The 17,244-nt window shown below is 35.7% G+C and overlaps 1 protein-coding gene and 1 pseudogene across 9 annotated transcripts in view; one reads left to right on the top strand and one right to left on the bottom strand.

Annotated features, from left to right (window-relative positions):
• Positions 1-67: 67 nt before the first annotated feature.
• On the bottom strand, positions 68-5,573 carry LOC113493403 (annotated as a pseudogene).
• Positions 5,574-5,999: 426 nt separating this feature from the next.
• LOC113493356 (phosphatidylinositol 4-kinase alpha) overlaps positions 6,000-17,244 on the top strand; it is a 28,933-nt gene continuing 17,688 nt past the window's right edge. For 2 of the 9 annotated variants that reach the window (XM_026871335.1, XM_026871302.1), the window contains exons 1-14: positions 6,000-6,190; positions 6,836-7,046; positions 8,125-8,843; positions 9,130-9,243; positions 9,624-9,801; positions 10,193-10,246; positions 10,942-11,042; positions 12,104-12,254; positions 12,781-12,976; positions 13,770-13,880; positions 14,725-14,910; positions 15,427-15,637; positions 16,142-16,253; positions 16,860-16,871. In XM_026871335.1, coding sequence (XP_026727136.1) covers positions 6,107-6,190; positions 6,836-7,046; positions 8,125-8,843; positions 9,130-9,243; positions 9,624-9,801; positions 10,193-10,246; positions 10,942-11,042; positions 12,104-12,254; positions 12,781-12,976; positions 13,770-13,880; positions 14,725-14,910; positions 15,427-15,637; positions 16,142-16,253; positions 16,860-16,871 — 2,440 coding nt within the window. In that variant the 5' untranslated portion in view covers positions 6,000-6,106. The remainder of the gene's footprint in view (positions 6,191-6,835; positions 7,047-8,124; positions 8,844-9,129; positions 9,244-9,623; positions 9,802-10,192; positions 10,247-10,941; positions 11,043-12,103; positions 12,255-12,780; positions 12,977-13,769; positions 13,881-14,724; positions 14,911-15,426; positions 15,638-16,141; positions 16,254-16,859; positions 16,872-17,244) is intronic. The other 7 variants (XM_026871370.1, XM_026871361.1, XM_026871344.1 and 4 more) reach the window with 6 other exon arrangements.

Below are 17,244 nucleotides of genomic sequence, written 5' to 3'. Positions count from 1 at the left end.
TTTTTATATTGTTTTCAAAATATGAGGATAAAAATCCGAATTACCAAACGAAGCCTAAAAAACCATGTTGTTTAAAATAATCGTATATTTCACATAATTAGTTTAGCCAGGAAATTGATATAGAATTAAGTATTATTAATCCACAGCCTAGTAATCAATATAAAATGTTGAGAGGGTACGCTCTGAAAGTCAGACAGTGGCAATTGAGAAAGAGAAAGGCCACTCTTTTCTATCTTCTCTATCACTCTCACTCGGTGTAGATCTCACCTTATTGGGTTCAAATACGTGTTCTTCGACTCATTGCCTTTGTGAAACAAGAGCTATCTCTCGTATTTTTGCTCTAGCTTCTTTGCCAGTCGATGTTTTCGGTAGTTCGTCCAAAAAGATGACTCCACCTCTCAAGTGCTGGTAATCTTCTAATTTATCTGTAAAATACGAATGTAATTTTAGCAATTCGAAAAATGTTTTATAGTCAATTAGGAATCGCAAAACATAAACTATGACGTTTATATTTAATTTTATTTCTAGTTCCAGGGTAGGCATGAAGGGCCCAGTTTGTTTATTTTTAATACCGGTAAAGTAATTTAAAAAATACATGATTTATCATTGCTCTTTTTATTTGATATTTCGATTAAATCATAATTTTAATTGAATGTGACTGCAACTCACTTGCAACAAGATCTTTAATATCTTGCGCGGTGACATGGTGACCAGGTCGTCGAACCACGCAGGCAACTGGATGCTCTCCATCATAAGGATGTGGAACAGCAGTCACACTAACATCCAGGACTCCAGGGTGATGTCGGATCACTTCCATGACTTCTAGCGGCGATATCTGGAATTTGTTGAAATTAGTATTCATTCACACGATTTACGTTTTGGATTAGTGTTCAAAGCCTTGTTTAACGGACTCGCGTCGTTTTCTGTCTTAAGTGAAACATATTTATAAAATACTAGCAGACCTGACAGACGCTATCCTATTTTTGCATACAAAAAAATAGGTCCAGCCGTTTAGGAGGTTGTCAGTGGCATACACACTATAATAACAATAAAATATATTATGTTGTATTTTATTAACATCTTAATCGTAAACTGTTACGTGTAAGCCATGATCTTACATGGAACTAATAATTTTCACTCATCATGCATTTTACATTTAAAAGACTTACAAATTTGTTCTTATACATGATGAGTATTCCAATCCTCTCGACGAAGTAGTAGTAATTATCGTTATCCCTGTAGAATAGGTCACCCGTTTTGTACCAGCCGTCGTCGGTATAACTGAACCAGTTTGTTCAGGGTCGTTGTAGTATTCCTGTAATGATATTATGCTTGTTCAGGTGGCCTGCTGATATCTCACTAAGTATCTACCGTGTATCTCGTGGAAGCAAGCCTGGTCAGTAGGCTTGGTGCAGTTTTGGCGGAAGGTTATAATAGTCATTTTGAAATTGTTTGATAAACTGAAAGTCATAAGTGTTGTAAAATTATTAGACTGTACACAAGGTTTATACTCACTGCAAACATGGGTCCTTTTATCCATAAATGTCCAGTGATATTTGGTTCAATTATTTCTTCTCCTGAAATATCATCCATCAGCTATAACAAAGGTTGATAGCATCATTAGTACCTATATCAAGTTACAAAATAATATGCATTGTTATTGATATCTTAGGTTCTTTTACCTTGACCTGATGCACAGCCGTCGGCATCCCAACGCTTCCTACAGGCCCCTTAATATTTGCTGAGAACACTTGTCCCAATGCTTCTGTCACTCCATAGATCTCGAAGGCTAATGCATCGTTGCGTATTCTTTTCTATAAAACACATAAAAGAAACTTCGACACAGCTTTGTGAATGCAAAAATAACGCTTTCATACGCCAATTAGAAGGATGATGTCTTGCCTTAAAAAAAATATTATATTTTACAATTTCGTAAAATCAGATTTTTTTTGGGTTCCCCACTGCTGCAACCTTTCTGGAATAAGGACTCTAGATAGGTAGGCGATACTGATAAATGTACCCGTGACTTAACAAATGTATTTTAGTATGGTTTTTGAAAACACACACCCTTAAATTATGGATGATTTCTTGATGCACCTTCAGTCCTCCAAGTCTGACAATGTCGAAACAAGTTAAATCGCATTTCTTGTCGTAGTTTAATATTGCACTCATCATGTTCCCACAGAAAAAGCCTTGAACGGGCTGAAAGAGGAAATCGATTTAGAAATATAGATACAATTTATGATTTTCTCAAACGAGTTATAATCCAAAAACTCCTTATTACATAACAAACTTTTGACTTTTTATCCGAATGTGGTCATTTGTGACATGGTGCATCATTTTAAGATCATATTTGTTACCTTTCAGATTATTAACATCGCTCGTATCTTCTAATTTATTCTATTAAGATCACTACTTACCTGATATCTATTTATAATGTCGACGACGTGCTCAATAGTGATTGTTGAAGATGTCTGGACAATACACTGATGAAATAGCGGCATTCCTATTAAGTTAAAAATGGCTGATATCCAATGCACTGAGTTCAGATTTAATGCTGGACGGTTGTGTACCGTGTTTCTGAAAAAAAAGATGATCAATATTTTCGAGAAAAACCATTTTTTTTTCTAATTACGATGCTCATACAGCAGTATGGTTATTCAAGACAAAAGAAAAAATTAACTTCCATTCATGAAACTGCAGTTACAAGCGTCCTTTATAACCTTTGTATGCCGTAATGGTAAAACATGACTGTGTTTAAACCCACCAATGTAATATCTGACATTCATTTATGTACATACATGTACACTCATATTTGGTACAAATAAATTGTTTGATTGATTGATAAGAATCTTACAAGCGGGTAGATTTTCATCCTAAGGTAATTATAAAATCTTTTACAAACACTTACTCATCTTTGAGAAATACTTGGCTGGCTCGTTGAATCTTTTCGATCCAAGGTTTGTGTTTATGAGCAGCCAGTTTCGAGAAGCCCGTGGTACCGCTCGTGGAGATCAGAAAAGCGTATATTTTGTCCGTATCGAATACTGCGGGCCTGGTAAGTAAAAAATAATCATTACACTTAGAAGGACAATGATGCGTAAGTAAACCAGATTTATGACTTTTAGAGATTCACTCCCATAATATTAATAACTTAAAAATAAAGTGCCCTAGTACCTTGCCAAGAAATAGATTCAGGCCATTAAGAAAAAATAAGATTAAATGAAAAGGACAACAGTGTAAAAACAGGGATGGCGCTGAATAGAAGGGAGTAAGTACAGGCAAGAAAAAGAACAATAAGTTATGTCTGAAAATAAAGCTTTATGGGTCTATGTTAACAAATCTAGGTACTTACGTAAACTCATCAACAGACCGGCTATTATTGTCTTGATGATACTCCCTAATGAAGTTCTCCATGGAATGCTGCCCATCATAAAAAGTTACGACTTTAGTGTTCAAACTCAGCTCTCGAACTGCCTCCAAGAATATTTCGGACTGGCAGAAAACTATTTTAGGCTTTGTCTTTATAAATAATTGTTTGATATCATCTGTGGAGTTAATAAGCATCTAATTTAATTTCTACACGGTTGACTTTTAGTCGGTCAGTATATTACTTTGATACCAATAAATAAAAATAAATGATAGTAATATAAATGCAGCAGTCACTCTGAACGTCCTTGCGTTAATAAAATCGCTGCTATTTATTCTTAAGTGGAGCAAAATCAACACATAAACAGAAATCGAAGCAGAAAAGTAAAACTGAGTAATGAATTGTCCACTACCTTATCATCATCATCGCCCACAGCCTTCGTCCTCCCACTGCACGGCCTGCCGTTTTTCGCCTCATACAGAGTCGAGCCGAGACCTTAACTAGTTATATTGTCAACCCATCTTGCTCCCTAGTACCTTGTCCACTACCTGACAAGATAATATTTAACACGCAAAATAATTACCGAGCCTATACGCCGGGTCTACTCCACACACAGTCAAGCCATTGAAGAGTGCAGCGTAGAAGGGTATGAGCAGGTCGAGGTGGTTGCGGCCGTGCAGCGCCAGCAGGTCTCCGGGCTGCGCGCCCAGCCGGCGCAGGCAGCGCGCCAGCCGCACCGCGCGCGACAGCACCGACGCGTTCGTCTCCGACTTGCCTGTAGCCGCGTCTATCTGGATTCAGTAAAATATATGGAAGCTGATTGGTGTCATTCTTTTTATTTCAGCCTACAAATAAAATACAATTAGGTACCTAATATATGGAGAAGCATTTGTTTTAATAAGGTAGTAATATACGTACTTGACAAATTGCATCGGGACGTTTCCGTAACTGATCTAAAATCAGGTGTCCCAGGTGATAGTTATTTTGGGATGCTACCATTTTCCTTTATCTGTTGTCTAATTGTGATTGGACAATTACATTTGGATGTTAAGCACGTTAATAGGTGACGGCATCACAAATAAATCTACCTCTTACGAAAGTTTGTCAACAAGCTAAAAGTTTCCACCCACATTTATTTTATTATTTAAATATTTTATTAAACTTATCGGCACTGCACTAAAAAACTAGTCTGCATTATTAGCCACAGGCTTATAATATGGAGATCTTTTATCGGTTGCTTCTAATAAAATTCAAATAGTGATAGATAAAATTATATTATTTCCCTACCTAAGATATCAATGAATATATTTTTATCATTACCTACCTATGGATTAGAATAGATTTGTCCCGTCGTGCCCGTGTCTTATTACGGCGAGTGTTTCTCCCCGTGAACGCTACGTGTTCAACGAAACAATATCACTCACATAAATTATTGTAGATAGGTACCTACTGAATATAAGTTCTGTAGAAGATATAAATTGTTACTAAGACATTCAGTCGGATAGGTATATACCTATGTTCATAGGTGAATGAAACCGGTCTCCAAAAAGAGATTTTAACTCTTTGCACGCGAGACAATACCAGTCGGGCTACTCTTCGACTGAATATCCAAAGTCATATCGCCATACAGCCCATACTGCCGAAGTGTAAAATGTCGACGGCTGTTAGATCGAAAGTACATCCTTCTTTAATAACTGCTGTCTGATATTTAGGATATGGCATGATTTTTTGTATTTACGTTTCTTTATATTAGCATGAATTCTTTCAATCTCAGTACGGATACATTTCATACTTCGTAACAGGGTAAATTCTAAATGACGTTCATCGCACTCGTATGTTTCATAACTAACGATACGTCGGCCTAGCATACTTCGCTCCAGTGAACTTTCGAACTGGCGTACATCGAGATCCTGTACTTTCGATAACAGCCGTCGACATTTTACGCTTCGGCATTCAGTAGCGGAGTCTCTTCGCAAGCCTCAACCTAGAATGTAAAGGCTGAAACGGGTTGTTGGGAACTAAGTTGTGATGAACACGTTTGATATCATTGCTGTAAGATCAATTATTGACATGTTGGTAGAGTGTGTTATAAGATTATCAACTCGGATAATAACAACTGAAGATAGTATTTAAATGCGGATGTTTCAGACAACACGTGTTAAAGCGCTTATTAAACAGATAAGACTGTACGGATAAGATTAAATATTTTATTTACTAATATCAATCTATCGTAAAATCCACAAGCAATAGTCATTGATAAACTACTTAGATATGTACCTAATGACAACTTGTAGATTTGGGTTCGGCACAGCCTGTCTTCTTCTTCCAGTACCTTTCTGTCTGGTGTCATTTCACAAGAAAAAAAGTCTGTACAGTAGGTACAGTATAATATTGGAATTCATACAATCCATCTATCGTTTCTTTAATTTATACCCAATTATATAACTTAAGAAAGCTCTTCTTGTGGATTCAAATATATATTTTACATCTAAAATAATAGACTTTGTGTGCTTTTATTTCATTAAAAGTTATCTTAAACATTTTTTTTATTTAATTACCTAATTTCCTTTCCCATTTTATTTTCAATTTCGTAGAACGGAACGTGAATGTCAATATTACGTTCCCCGAACTGTCAGAATCGCAACTGTCAGTGCTATCGGCTGATATTGTAGATGTCGATCGAATTCGTATGTTATTCTAATAAAATGTATTTTATCGAATAATATAAACACAGCCATGGACGAAAACGAGTTCTTCAGACAGACTGTGCAACATCTTGCGCGATGTTTATCCAGTATAAACCCTACGCCATGGGAGAAGGTAAAAATTACGACACGTATTTTGTAATTGTAATTAAGAAATGGTATTGTTTTCATGAACAGTTCCTTTTTACATGAACGTTCTTGGCTGAAAATCAAGTATATGTCGTATTAAGAACTTATTTGTTGGTTGTAAGAATGTTTATTTATGTATTGTTTTTTTTATGACTTGTATTATGACCTCATCCTATTTGTGCTCTTACTATCGGTATAACGCTAAAACGTACCGTGATTCATCCCCGATTTGTTTCCATATCGATGTTGGGACAATGTTGAAACAATTATGTCACAAGTACAGAGATAATTGTTTTGTTTACCTTGAAAACAATGATTCTCATGTACTTTTATAATTAGTTTTAATTTGACATTGGAAATGACATAAATCTGTTACTACCTTGAAAAAAAAATACCTTTTATTATTTGAAATAAAACTATTTTTTATTACTCTTTATTTTATGTCATTTGATTACCATGTTTTGATGGCAATACTATTAATTTGATGACAAGAAAGTAATTCTCGCAATACTTAAAATATTATAGGTAAAACTGTAAAAGATACATCTCCTATCTGACTATTTATGTTACTTTACCAACAAACTATATTTTAAAAAGAGTTTTTATGCAACAAAAAACTTCTATGTTCCAGGTGAACACGCTATTCATGTTATGTCCGCAAGCCAGCTCATCACTGGTCATAACTCCTCGCAGTCAGGAGGCATCCATAGCTCTCGGTCTGTACTTCCTCCAAAGCAACTTGCAGCACCAGGACAAACTCCTGCCATACTTCTTAAAAGTCCTCAAATGTTTGTCTACCGCAAAGTTTGAGGAGCCACTGTGCAGAATAAAAAATGGGGACCGTAAGTAGTTTATACTACTAATTTATTTTTCTTAAAAAAAAACATACTCTTGACTGCATGGATAGCCAAGTGTCCCTGTGCCAAAACCACTGTATACAATTTGTCATGGGTTTGATCCCTGCTTAAGATAAGCATTTGTGTGTACCATGATTGCCTGCCTGGGTCTGAGTCTGAGTCTGGGTATCTTTGTGCTTGTGACTTGAATGCTTGTAAAAACTGTCAACAAGGATTAAATACCATATTGCAGAGTCTTGTATTAATATCTATGTTATTCTGTAAGGTATATGTCTATGGGCCTTAGTAGCCTGATAATAAAATGATTTAGTATATTATTATTATTTGTATCTCTTTATAGTCACGGGATCACTTCATGTGAAGAGACCTGGTCCTTTTTAAAGGCTTGCACGGGGACACAGGTCCAACATGTAGAGGCCTTGTTGAGAATTTTAATCTAATATGTGGTGAGGTATCTACTAGGGATCATTCATCTCCACTCTATGGGAGAACGGACATGAAGAATCCAAAGTAGATACGAGTACAAAACTATTGCAAGAATGTGTGTATGAACAATTAGGCTATTATATTATGATAATAAATAAATAAATGCGGACAACATCACATACATTGTTCTGAACTCAAAGTAAGTTGCTAGAGCACTTGTGTTATGGAATTCAGATACAACGAAGGTACCACAAACACCCAGACCCAAGACAGTGTAGAAATAAGAATTTTTACATTGACCCGACCGGGGATCGAACCCGGGACCTCAGAGCTAGCGACACCTTGACACCGGTGCGTACGCCACTCGACCACGGAGGTCGTCAATATATATATATTATGATAAGTTATGTGGACCAGTTATTATTATAATTAATTAAATTCTGATATTAAATTGCAACATCAAGATCAGGCCTCTAAAAGCTATGAGCCATTTTTATTATTTTTATGTTGGGCTATGGGTAAAATATTACTGCCAGCTTAACAAGCAAATCACAAAACTATTTATAGAATAATAAAATTCTGTATTATTAAACAGAAATGATATTCTTAAAATAAAAAGATTTCATTTATCTTTAAGGTATACCAATGTCCGAGAAATTCAGTTTTTGCCTCAACACTCTCCTCTCCGATGTTGCTACAAAGCAACCGTCACTCCGAGAGGAAATCATCACTGCTCAAATCGAGCTCATGTCCAGCCTTACGAAGATCATAATGACATGTCATGAGAACAAAGATTACGCAAGCATAATAACAAAGTTACAGCTCTGTAAAAGCACTATACCAGTTCTGGTAGGGTTGGCAAGGTCCATGGGCCGGTATGCGACAGTCGACCCGCCTCTCCTCTGCCGCCTCTTCCCCCAACCCCCAAGTCCAGTCAAAACTAAGGAACCAGAACCAAACTTTGAGTATTCCACTCTGGATAAGAAGAGGAAGTTCAACCAGTTTCGACCGATCATCCCCAGATCGTTGTCGGGAAATTTGAATCCGAATAACGAGAATATTTTCGAAAGTGGGACGGACCTTGATGGCACCGGTACTCTGAAGAGGGGGTCCCTCCATAGTTACAATTCTGTTCCGTACGACCCTACAACATATTTCTTCCATAAGTTTGGATCCAGTTTCAACCAGTTTCCGTACATGAGGTTCTCAGAGTCTCCTGAAAAGAGGATTAATGTGCAGTTTTATGTGACGTATCTCCAGTCTATATTGTCGCTGGCTAAAAAGATGCTGACCAAAGATTTGCTGGCGTTTTTGGACGAGGAGGCGGAGGATATTTATGCTTCGGGTCAAATTCAAGTAAGTTAATGTTTGTTTTTAAGTTTTTATTGCTTTTATGTGCCAAATGTGATAAATATTACTGTACGTTAAAAACAATCGACTCCCACAGTATTTACATATCACTATCCTGTAGTGATACGTAACGATCGCGTATTGTTAAAACTACGGTTACTACTATTAAAAACTAGATTTCTTTACTGTATTAAATTCCCTTATTCAAATGTGTCAAACCCATTTAACAGACATGTGACAGACCTAGTATTACCAAAATTCAGGCCACTGACTCCACTTTTTCTATTTTCAGGTGTTCCCATACAAATCATTTTCGGAGACATTGAACCTGGTTATGGTGACGCTTCTGAGAGAACTACTTCAGCATCAGAAGGATTTGCCAGGACCCTTCACCAAAGATGTTCAGGTAAGTCCTTATAAACTTGAACAAAGAGCTTTATTGAACATACTTACTTCACTGATGTAAATCAATGTTACTACTAATATTTTTTTTCTCTCTTTGATCGAATTCAAAATTTGGACATATTTTGATGACTGCCGGAGTTATAAATGTAAATTAAAAGAAATCTTTGTTGTTTCACACATAATATGATGATGTTAAAACCTTAAAGTTACCACGAGATCGGGACAACGCGGGAAACAGCTAGTACGAAATAGAAACTGATCGTTTTTAAGTATGAATTTTTTACTTGTATTTGCACTTGGATTGAGTTCAGGCTTTCGATTCCCGTTATCTCTAAATTGTATGATGATGGTTGATTTTAAAGATCGTAATATTTTTTACAGGAATTCGTGAAATGTCTGTTCCTAAGTGGTCAGACGGAACTCCAAAGCCGTCATCACGATGCTTCAGAGAGAGAAGACCGCGAGAGCAACTTCGCAACTGTGAACAAATTCAAAGTTAATGTAATGGCGAATTCGGCCTGCGTCGACCTACTTGTGTGGGCTATTGGTGACGAAACAGGTGATTTTGAATCTTATTTGTATTAGTTGTAAGGTAGTTATTAGGATGGCGATTCTCCATGTCGTCGGGTCGTTAAATTTTTAGATGATTTGAGAATTTGAATCTTAGTTAAATCGGTATAAGATTCAAATTTGAATAGAATGAGTAGTCCTTGTTTCCTATTGTTCAAGTATTTAATATACGTGTATTTAATTTCTGTCTTATTTATATGTATTTAAAGTTTATTATTGCTTGTCTTTTATCTATTTATCTTATATATTAACTTTTGTATTTATTTCCTTTGAACCAGTTTCTCAGTATTTGTAGAACTTCGAAGCAATTATTGTGCTTCTCATACATTTCTTTTCAATTATTTTTATTATTATTTATTTATGATATTGTGGTGTTGCAGTTGACGAAGACTATCACGTGCCAGCTCTTATAAACGCTCTAACAATATTAATAGGTACCGGCGTGATTTGAGTGATCCCCCGTGCTAAATAATCCAAAGCTAACTAACGAAAATCAAACTAACGCTTCTGATTATAGAGTTGATTTTTATTTGGCATTTATGAATAGGTCGATTGCCTCTTTAATGCTTAACTTCATTGAGAAGATACATTTGTATATATTCATCTTTGTTTTACTCGACTTACCAAAAAAGGAGTGTTATGTCTTTCGGTTCATATTTTGCGCAGAAACGATATTTAAACTATGTCTCTGCATTTTTGCTATAAGTATGGTAAATTCATCTCATCCTTGCGTACGGCGCTATCTATTGGTTACTCTTGTAAGTACACAATGACGTTGTGTGCTAATGCATATTATACTGAAATAATTTAATTACTGAATTATTTTTAAGAGAGAATCTTATGCAGTTTCTTGCCGGTTCTTCTCCATAGGAGTCACATTTTGGAACCGCGAAACTAGAGTCATTACTACGTTTTAAAAATACCTGGAAAACAGTCTATGTGAAATAAAGACTTTAAATTTTGATTTTGAATACAGTCGAGTTATCAATCACACACACACACACATAGCGCCGCGCGCATTGATGAGTTGAACTATCGCATACAAAAAAATGCGACACATGATTTATTTCAAATAAAATTAAACTTAAAAGGCGTATTTTTAAGGTTTATATTGTTATGTTTATTATAGGTGCTGACTCATTGTGTGGACGTTTGACGGAGAAGATAAACTCGAATCATAATCACAAGTTGATACTGGCCCATATGCCTTTGTTGATGGTCTGTCTTGAAGTAAGTATCTTACCTTTACATACATATTCTCTCTTTTAAAATGAAACTACTTTTACGGATTTTATCGCGGTTTATTCTACATTTTAGTTCCCGACATTTCTATACCTTTGCTGGTATTAAGGTCACGAGCAGTAGTAGTTTCATTTCAATGTCTTACATTTGCGAAACCACTATATATCTCTCTTTCAATCTACTGTACGTGTGTATATCACTGAAATCCTCCTTAACGGCTTCACCGATTTGTATGTATTTATTTGTATGCGTTTTCGATGGTTTAGATCCACCAATCAGCCCAGGGGCGTGAGGTTTGCTGGATCAGTTAATTAAGTTAATATAGAGGCAAAAAATACAAAATACACTTTGTTATAACTATAACATTAATTTTTTTAATCAAAACTAGATTTATTGAAGTGTAAGTTAGAATTTAATGAAAGTGGATTGGATTTAAAATTTTAGCTCCAGTATTCTAACCTATTACCAATAGTTATTGACCACATACAACTATTAGTACAGGACAATACCTGGTACAGTTGAATGAATAAATGAGAGAATATGTACATGGTTAATTGTTATCTTAAAGAATCTTAAAAACTTGCTTAGTCAGTTTCACTGAGATCTTTGAGTCTATAACAATAATTAATACCCAGTATGTATAGTTAAATTAGAGGAGGAGAGGAGCTCGTGGCTAAGCTATAACAGCATAAGTGAATCGATCACAGGTTAAGCTACGCTTGACGCGGTTGTTCCGTAGATGTATGATCTTTGTCATAACGAGTTCCGCCGTGTTTCGGAAGGCACGTTAAATTGTGGGTCCCGGCTGTCATTCATACATTTTTGACAGTCGTTACAGTTAGTCAGAAGCTAGTCTGACGAATAGTCTAACCAAGGGGTATCGTGTTGCCCAGGTAACTGGGTTGAGGAGGTCAGATAGGCAGTCGCTCCTTGTAAAACGCTGGTACTTAGCTGAATCCGTTTAGACTGGAAGCTGACCCTAACATAGTTGGGAAAAGGCTAGGACGATGAGTATAGCTATGTATAATTAAATTATTATTTGTTTCCAGGGCTTAGGTAAATTAGCAACGAAGTTCCCGACTATAGCGAACACTTCTATCTACTGTCTTCGAGACTTTCTGGTGACTCCATCACCAATACTCTTCAAGCTTCACAAGTTGGAGCTCGAGAAGACTGGCAAAGAACACATGAAGGTCACATGTAAGTAAAGGTTTAATATCTATATGTACTAAATTTGAGTAGTGTCTGTCTATCAGATAACCTGTCTATGGTGTGGTGGAGGGAGTTGAAATTAGAACGCATATGTAATAATTTATAACCTCATAATAATCTTAACTTTAATTCGTTTTATATTGCTGTGGTTCTGCTGTCTGCCAGTTTATCCGTCCGTTTGTTAAAATTCTGTATCTTATGAACCGTTCGCGTTAGACAGTTTAAATTTCATAGATAAGGCTATAAAACTTGACCAGTTTTCATCTAAGCGGTCTTTGTACAACAGACTTATATAAAATTTATTTCATTTTTAATTACTTCGCTGTCCCGCCAATAGACACAATAGTTAAACAATGTCATTTTGTTTAGTTTTTATAAGATCTATTGTGAAGAGATAACGAATAAACAATTTATTTATTTACAATCAAAATGTTCACATTTAACTTACGAGATAGAGACAGGTTCATATAGCAAAATGAGTATCTACACAATGCATTTCGATATTGATTCCCAGTGCAAGGCAAAGAACTACAGGGTCTCACGGAAAGCGGTGTTCCAGTTAAATCTACGCCATTCGAGAAGCTTCGGGACGCCGCGATAGAGAACCTGTGCGTGGCGCTGGAGGCCGCGCTCACTGTCGACCCCTACTGCGTGCCCGCGCTAGTGGGCAGCGTCAGCAACAGGCTGTTCACTGCTGAGACCAGCGATAGGTAATGTGGTATTAAGACTATAGAAAGCATTGCTAAGGAATAAAGTATTTAGTAAAGTCCATTAGGGAAGCTTCCAGAAACTTCCAGAAAATTGTTCTGTTAGTAGGCTAATTACTGCCGAGACCAGCGATAGGTATGGATTTGTCATAAGGATTGCAACGCATTACCATACACTGACATAAAAACGCGGATGACGTAGCACGGCGGTACAGGTTTAGTCAGTAAAAGTCCATGACTATGCCCCCGCCTTACCAAAAAAAAATGGCTTTGTCATAAATATCAGTAGCTCTCCCAGCAAACGTTGTTTCGCCGTATAACAATAGGGGTTGATCGTAGATTGTTGAACATTTAGGGCTGTGTGAATTTTTGTATATAACATACATAACAAAAATGTCTAAATGTCCAAAAATGTCTAAAATATTGAAAAATAAAAGTGGTTTACGACTCTTAACATTTAGGGAGATAAAAATTTGATGTTATCAATAGATGAGTTAAATTACGGTAACTTTTATGTATTAAGTAAAAGTTAGTATAATTCGTACAATTTTAGGTATTAGATATGTATTAGTAATTACTGTGTTATTACTAGTGTGTATGTTAGTTAAGGTTGAGATATTAACTAATTTGGTTAATTTGTTTATCTAAACTATCGCATTGGCATTTAAATTCTTAAATTAAAAAAAAATATTATTACACTATTAACTCAGATGTTGTTTTCTTTTCTCAGCTGTTTGTTGTCGTTTCCTATTAGAATAACAGCCTTTTAATTCCACGACATATGCTACTGTTCCAGTGAATCTTCCCTCATCAGTACAAACATAGTGATCATGTTGGGTCACGTGGCCGTAGCTCTCAAAGACACGCCGAAGACTACTGACACCATACTACAGTTCTTCCAACAAAGGTAACCATCAATGTAATGTGACAGTGTAAACGCAACTATATTGCTATGACGTTAAGGTACTTTTTAGCTAAACACGTTGCCTTGTTAATGCATAATTATAGGGGTTTGTATGAAGATTGTATTTTTTAATTGCATGCTATAACTAAACTTGAGCTTGCTTGAAGTTTCCATGAGTTGAGTTACCTCAAAAGATGTTTTGTAATTCGCAAAAAGGACGTAGTTGTGGTGTGATAAAAATTTTGAAATAAAAATGATAAATTAAGGAATTCCAGCCATAATAAAATTTAAAAAGGACACTGAGTTAAAAGTCGCCCTTAAGTGTTCCGCTTAACTTTGTAACTATACAAGAAGGATACTAAATTTGTTTTGACATTTCTTCTCACGGTAGTCAGATAGGAAATGTCGGCTTCAGCATTCTCAAAAAAGACATGTAAAAGTGATAAGATATCCTTTTTGCAGAATAAATGATTTCATTTCACTATGATTATAATTGATAATGGTAACGATAATATAGTAAGTGTCCTTCCTAGATATCGTCCCTACCTTGGACATGTTATTAATACAAATATACGTCATGAAAGCTAAGGGCGACATTTAACTATGCGTCTTCTGTGCGTCGGTCTTGCAAATGTCTGCCAATAATTTCAGAATTCCCTTTAGTAAAGTTTAGTTCTTGAATTCCATATTTTTTCCACAACGGATTTTTTGTTTTATCCATATTTGAGCTTTAGGCTTAGTTCCAAATCGCCATAAGCATCTAGTAACATAATATACAACAGCTTGCTTTCGTATCGTCCATCCAATATGTATAGAGTTCTAGACAAAAATTGACCTAAAAATTAAGTCTGTACACCAGGCTGTGCCGGGCTCCATCATCGCTGGACACTCTCATAGTGGATCAGCTCGGTTGTATGGCGCTGGCCAGTCCTGAGGGACCTGCGCATGATGAGATCATGCGGATGTTCACGGTCATCACGGTGGAGGCTGCCAGTGCCGCGTATCATCACACTGATGATAGGAAGCAGTATAGGTGAGTTATACCTTGCTTTGATGATTTTTGATAAACATTGATAACGAATTGGAGGAATTGGAAACAAATGAGTATTGAGTTAGATTATGCTCTTGCAACTGAATGCCGATATTTGCGTATTTTTTTTATTGTAATATATAAATTATAATTTGGCTTTTAATATACAACAAAAGAGAAAAGTGTTGTTGTTGTTGTTGGACTTTTCAGGTTTACCACAAAATGCTTAAAACTAATCATAATCAAGTTTTTATCTGAATTGACAAAAGAGTAGTACACTTAATCTCTGCATTTTAATCTTCTGATAATTCGAGGGTAAAACCAAACTCAAAATAGCATTTGCACCACGTTTTTATACACTCACTTTTCTCGTTTGTTTGTGTGTCGTTTCGATTCAATCATTGCAACTCAATTTTGAGGCACTTCCCCATAAGCTAGCAGGCTGAAATAGGACACTTAAAAACTTTTAGATTTTTTAAATATTTTTTTTTCTTTTTCTAACTACTATTACCTACACAGGCACGTATCTGGCGCCGTATTGAATGCGCTCGCGAACATAGCGGCGAACGTACGCGGTACCACAGCTAGACTCGAACTGCTGACTCGTCTGTTAGAGTTGTTCGTACAACTGGGCTTGGGAGGAGAGAGGGCGACAGACCGGTCACCAGCCCCCGTGCTCAAGGCGTCCGGCAGTGCGGGCAATCTTGGTGTACTTATACCTGTTATTGCGGTAAGTTAAATCTACATATAATTTAATAAAATGACTATTATATAATATGTGAATAATTGAAGGAATATCTATAATAATATTTATAAAAATAAGTAACGAAAAGAATGAATTGCTGTTCGTTAATGTCGCTAAAACTCGAGAACGCCTGAATTGATTTGACTTATTTTAGTCGTGAAATATTTTGAAAGTCCAGGGAAGGTTTTATCAGTGACCACATATGGAAGAGGATCAAAAAATGTGTATAATGGTACATAGTTCGCCGGGAGAGCTAGTAATGGAATAATTCCAAGCGCGAACTTAAAATAACCGAATTACTTATTTGATCACGGTTTACTCACGCGTTGAGTCAACACAGACAGTTTATAACCAAATTAACACAGGAATTTTTAGCCCTTATTTAAGTTCCTGTGGGATCATTTTCGGATTCGTAGCGGGCGGGCCTACATTCACATTGTACCTATGTTTCACAAATAAAAAAATAATTTGAATCTGACTTCTTTTCAGGTTCTCGTAAAACGCCTACCGCCTATCAAGAACCCAAAGCCGCGACTCCACAAGTTGTTCAAAGACTTCTGGCTGTACTGCGTCGTCATGGGTTTCACCGCGGCTGAATCAGGTAACGCGTCTGTTTATATAACTATATGGTATATATATTATTCAATTATTCTATCATATTACAATCTACCCACGAATAAATTAATGCTAAGTAAGACCTTATGTTTTTTGATTGAGTTGCGTGGGCGCCGATATATACTAAGTTTAGATTATAAACAGTTTCATATGCAATGAACCTATGTGAATTGAAAATTAAATCCTAAATCAGCACACTATATCTTAATTATGTATAAATATAGGATGGGCCGAGGTAGCCTGATAGTAAATTGATTCATTGTTATTAATACAAACCTAATTACAATTTTCGACGACATGTTAAAAAAGCTACTATGATTCACTTGCATACACAATCAGAAAAACACTTTATGGTGCATGTAATAACGTACAAATTTGATTCGTTATTGTTTCACTTTTATATTTTGAACTTTAAGCTTAAAGAAACGCGATCATGTTTGTATCAGCTCCCACGCAACCAATCCAACCTAAAAATCAGTCTAATACAAATATTTCTAGCACTTTCCTATCTCTGAATTTCAAATGTGTATATATAATGTGATGTTATAGTATTTAAAGATAATTGTCTCTTCTTCTATGGCAACGCCTGTAGCTATGCGAAAGCGTGAGTAACCATGCTTCTAGAAGTATATAGATGTATGTGGTATGGTTTTACATGAGTTTTTGTATGTATGGTGCTATATCTATGCGTTCTTAAGTCTTGTGTTTTTGGAAGAAGGTAATGTCGACTTTATATTAAGGGAAGTAAGGTTTAATTTACTTTGTATTATCTTAATTTTTAAAATTTTGTTAGTTATAAATGTGATTTAATAAATAATACCAAAGTTTCTAGTTCAATATTTCTGGATTTAAAATATATTGATTGGCTATTAAGAGTATTTCATGTAATTAATGAAAAAGATTAAATTATTTTTATTACACCTTTTCTTAAAAAATATTTCGTAAACATTAAGTTTTAAAACTCTGAGTGATCCTCA

This window comes from Trichoplusia ni, chromosome 1, assembly GCF_003590095.1.
Source record: "Trichoplusia ni isolate ovarian cell line Hi5 chromosome 1, tn1, whole genome shotgun sequence".
Taxonomy (NCBI): Eukaryota; Metazoa; Arthropoda; class Insecta; order Lepidoptera; family Noctuidae; genus Trichoplusia; species Trichoplusia ni.
Note: the sequence above shows the minus strand (reverse complement) of the source record. Positions and strands in the feature narration are given on the sequence as shown.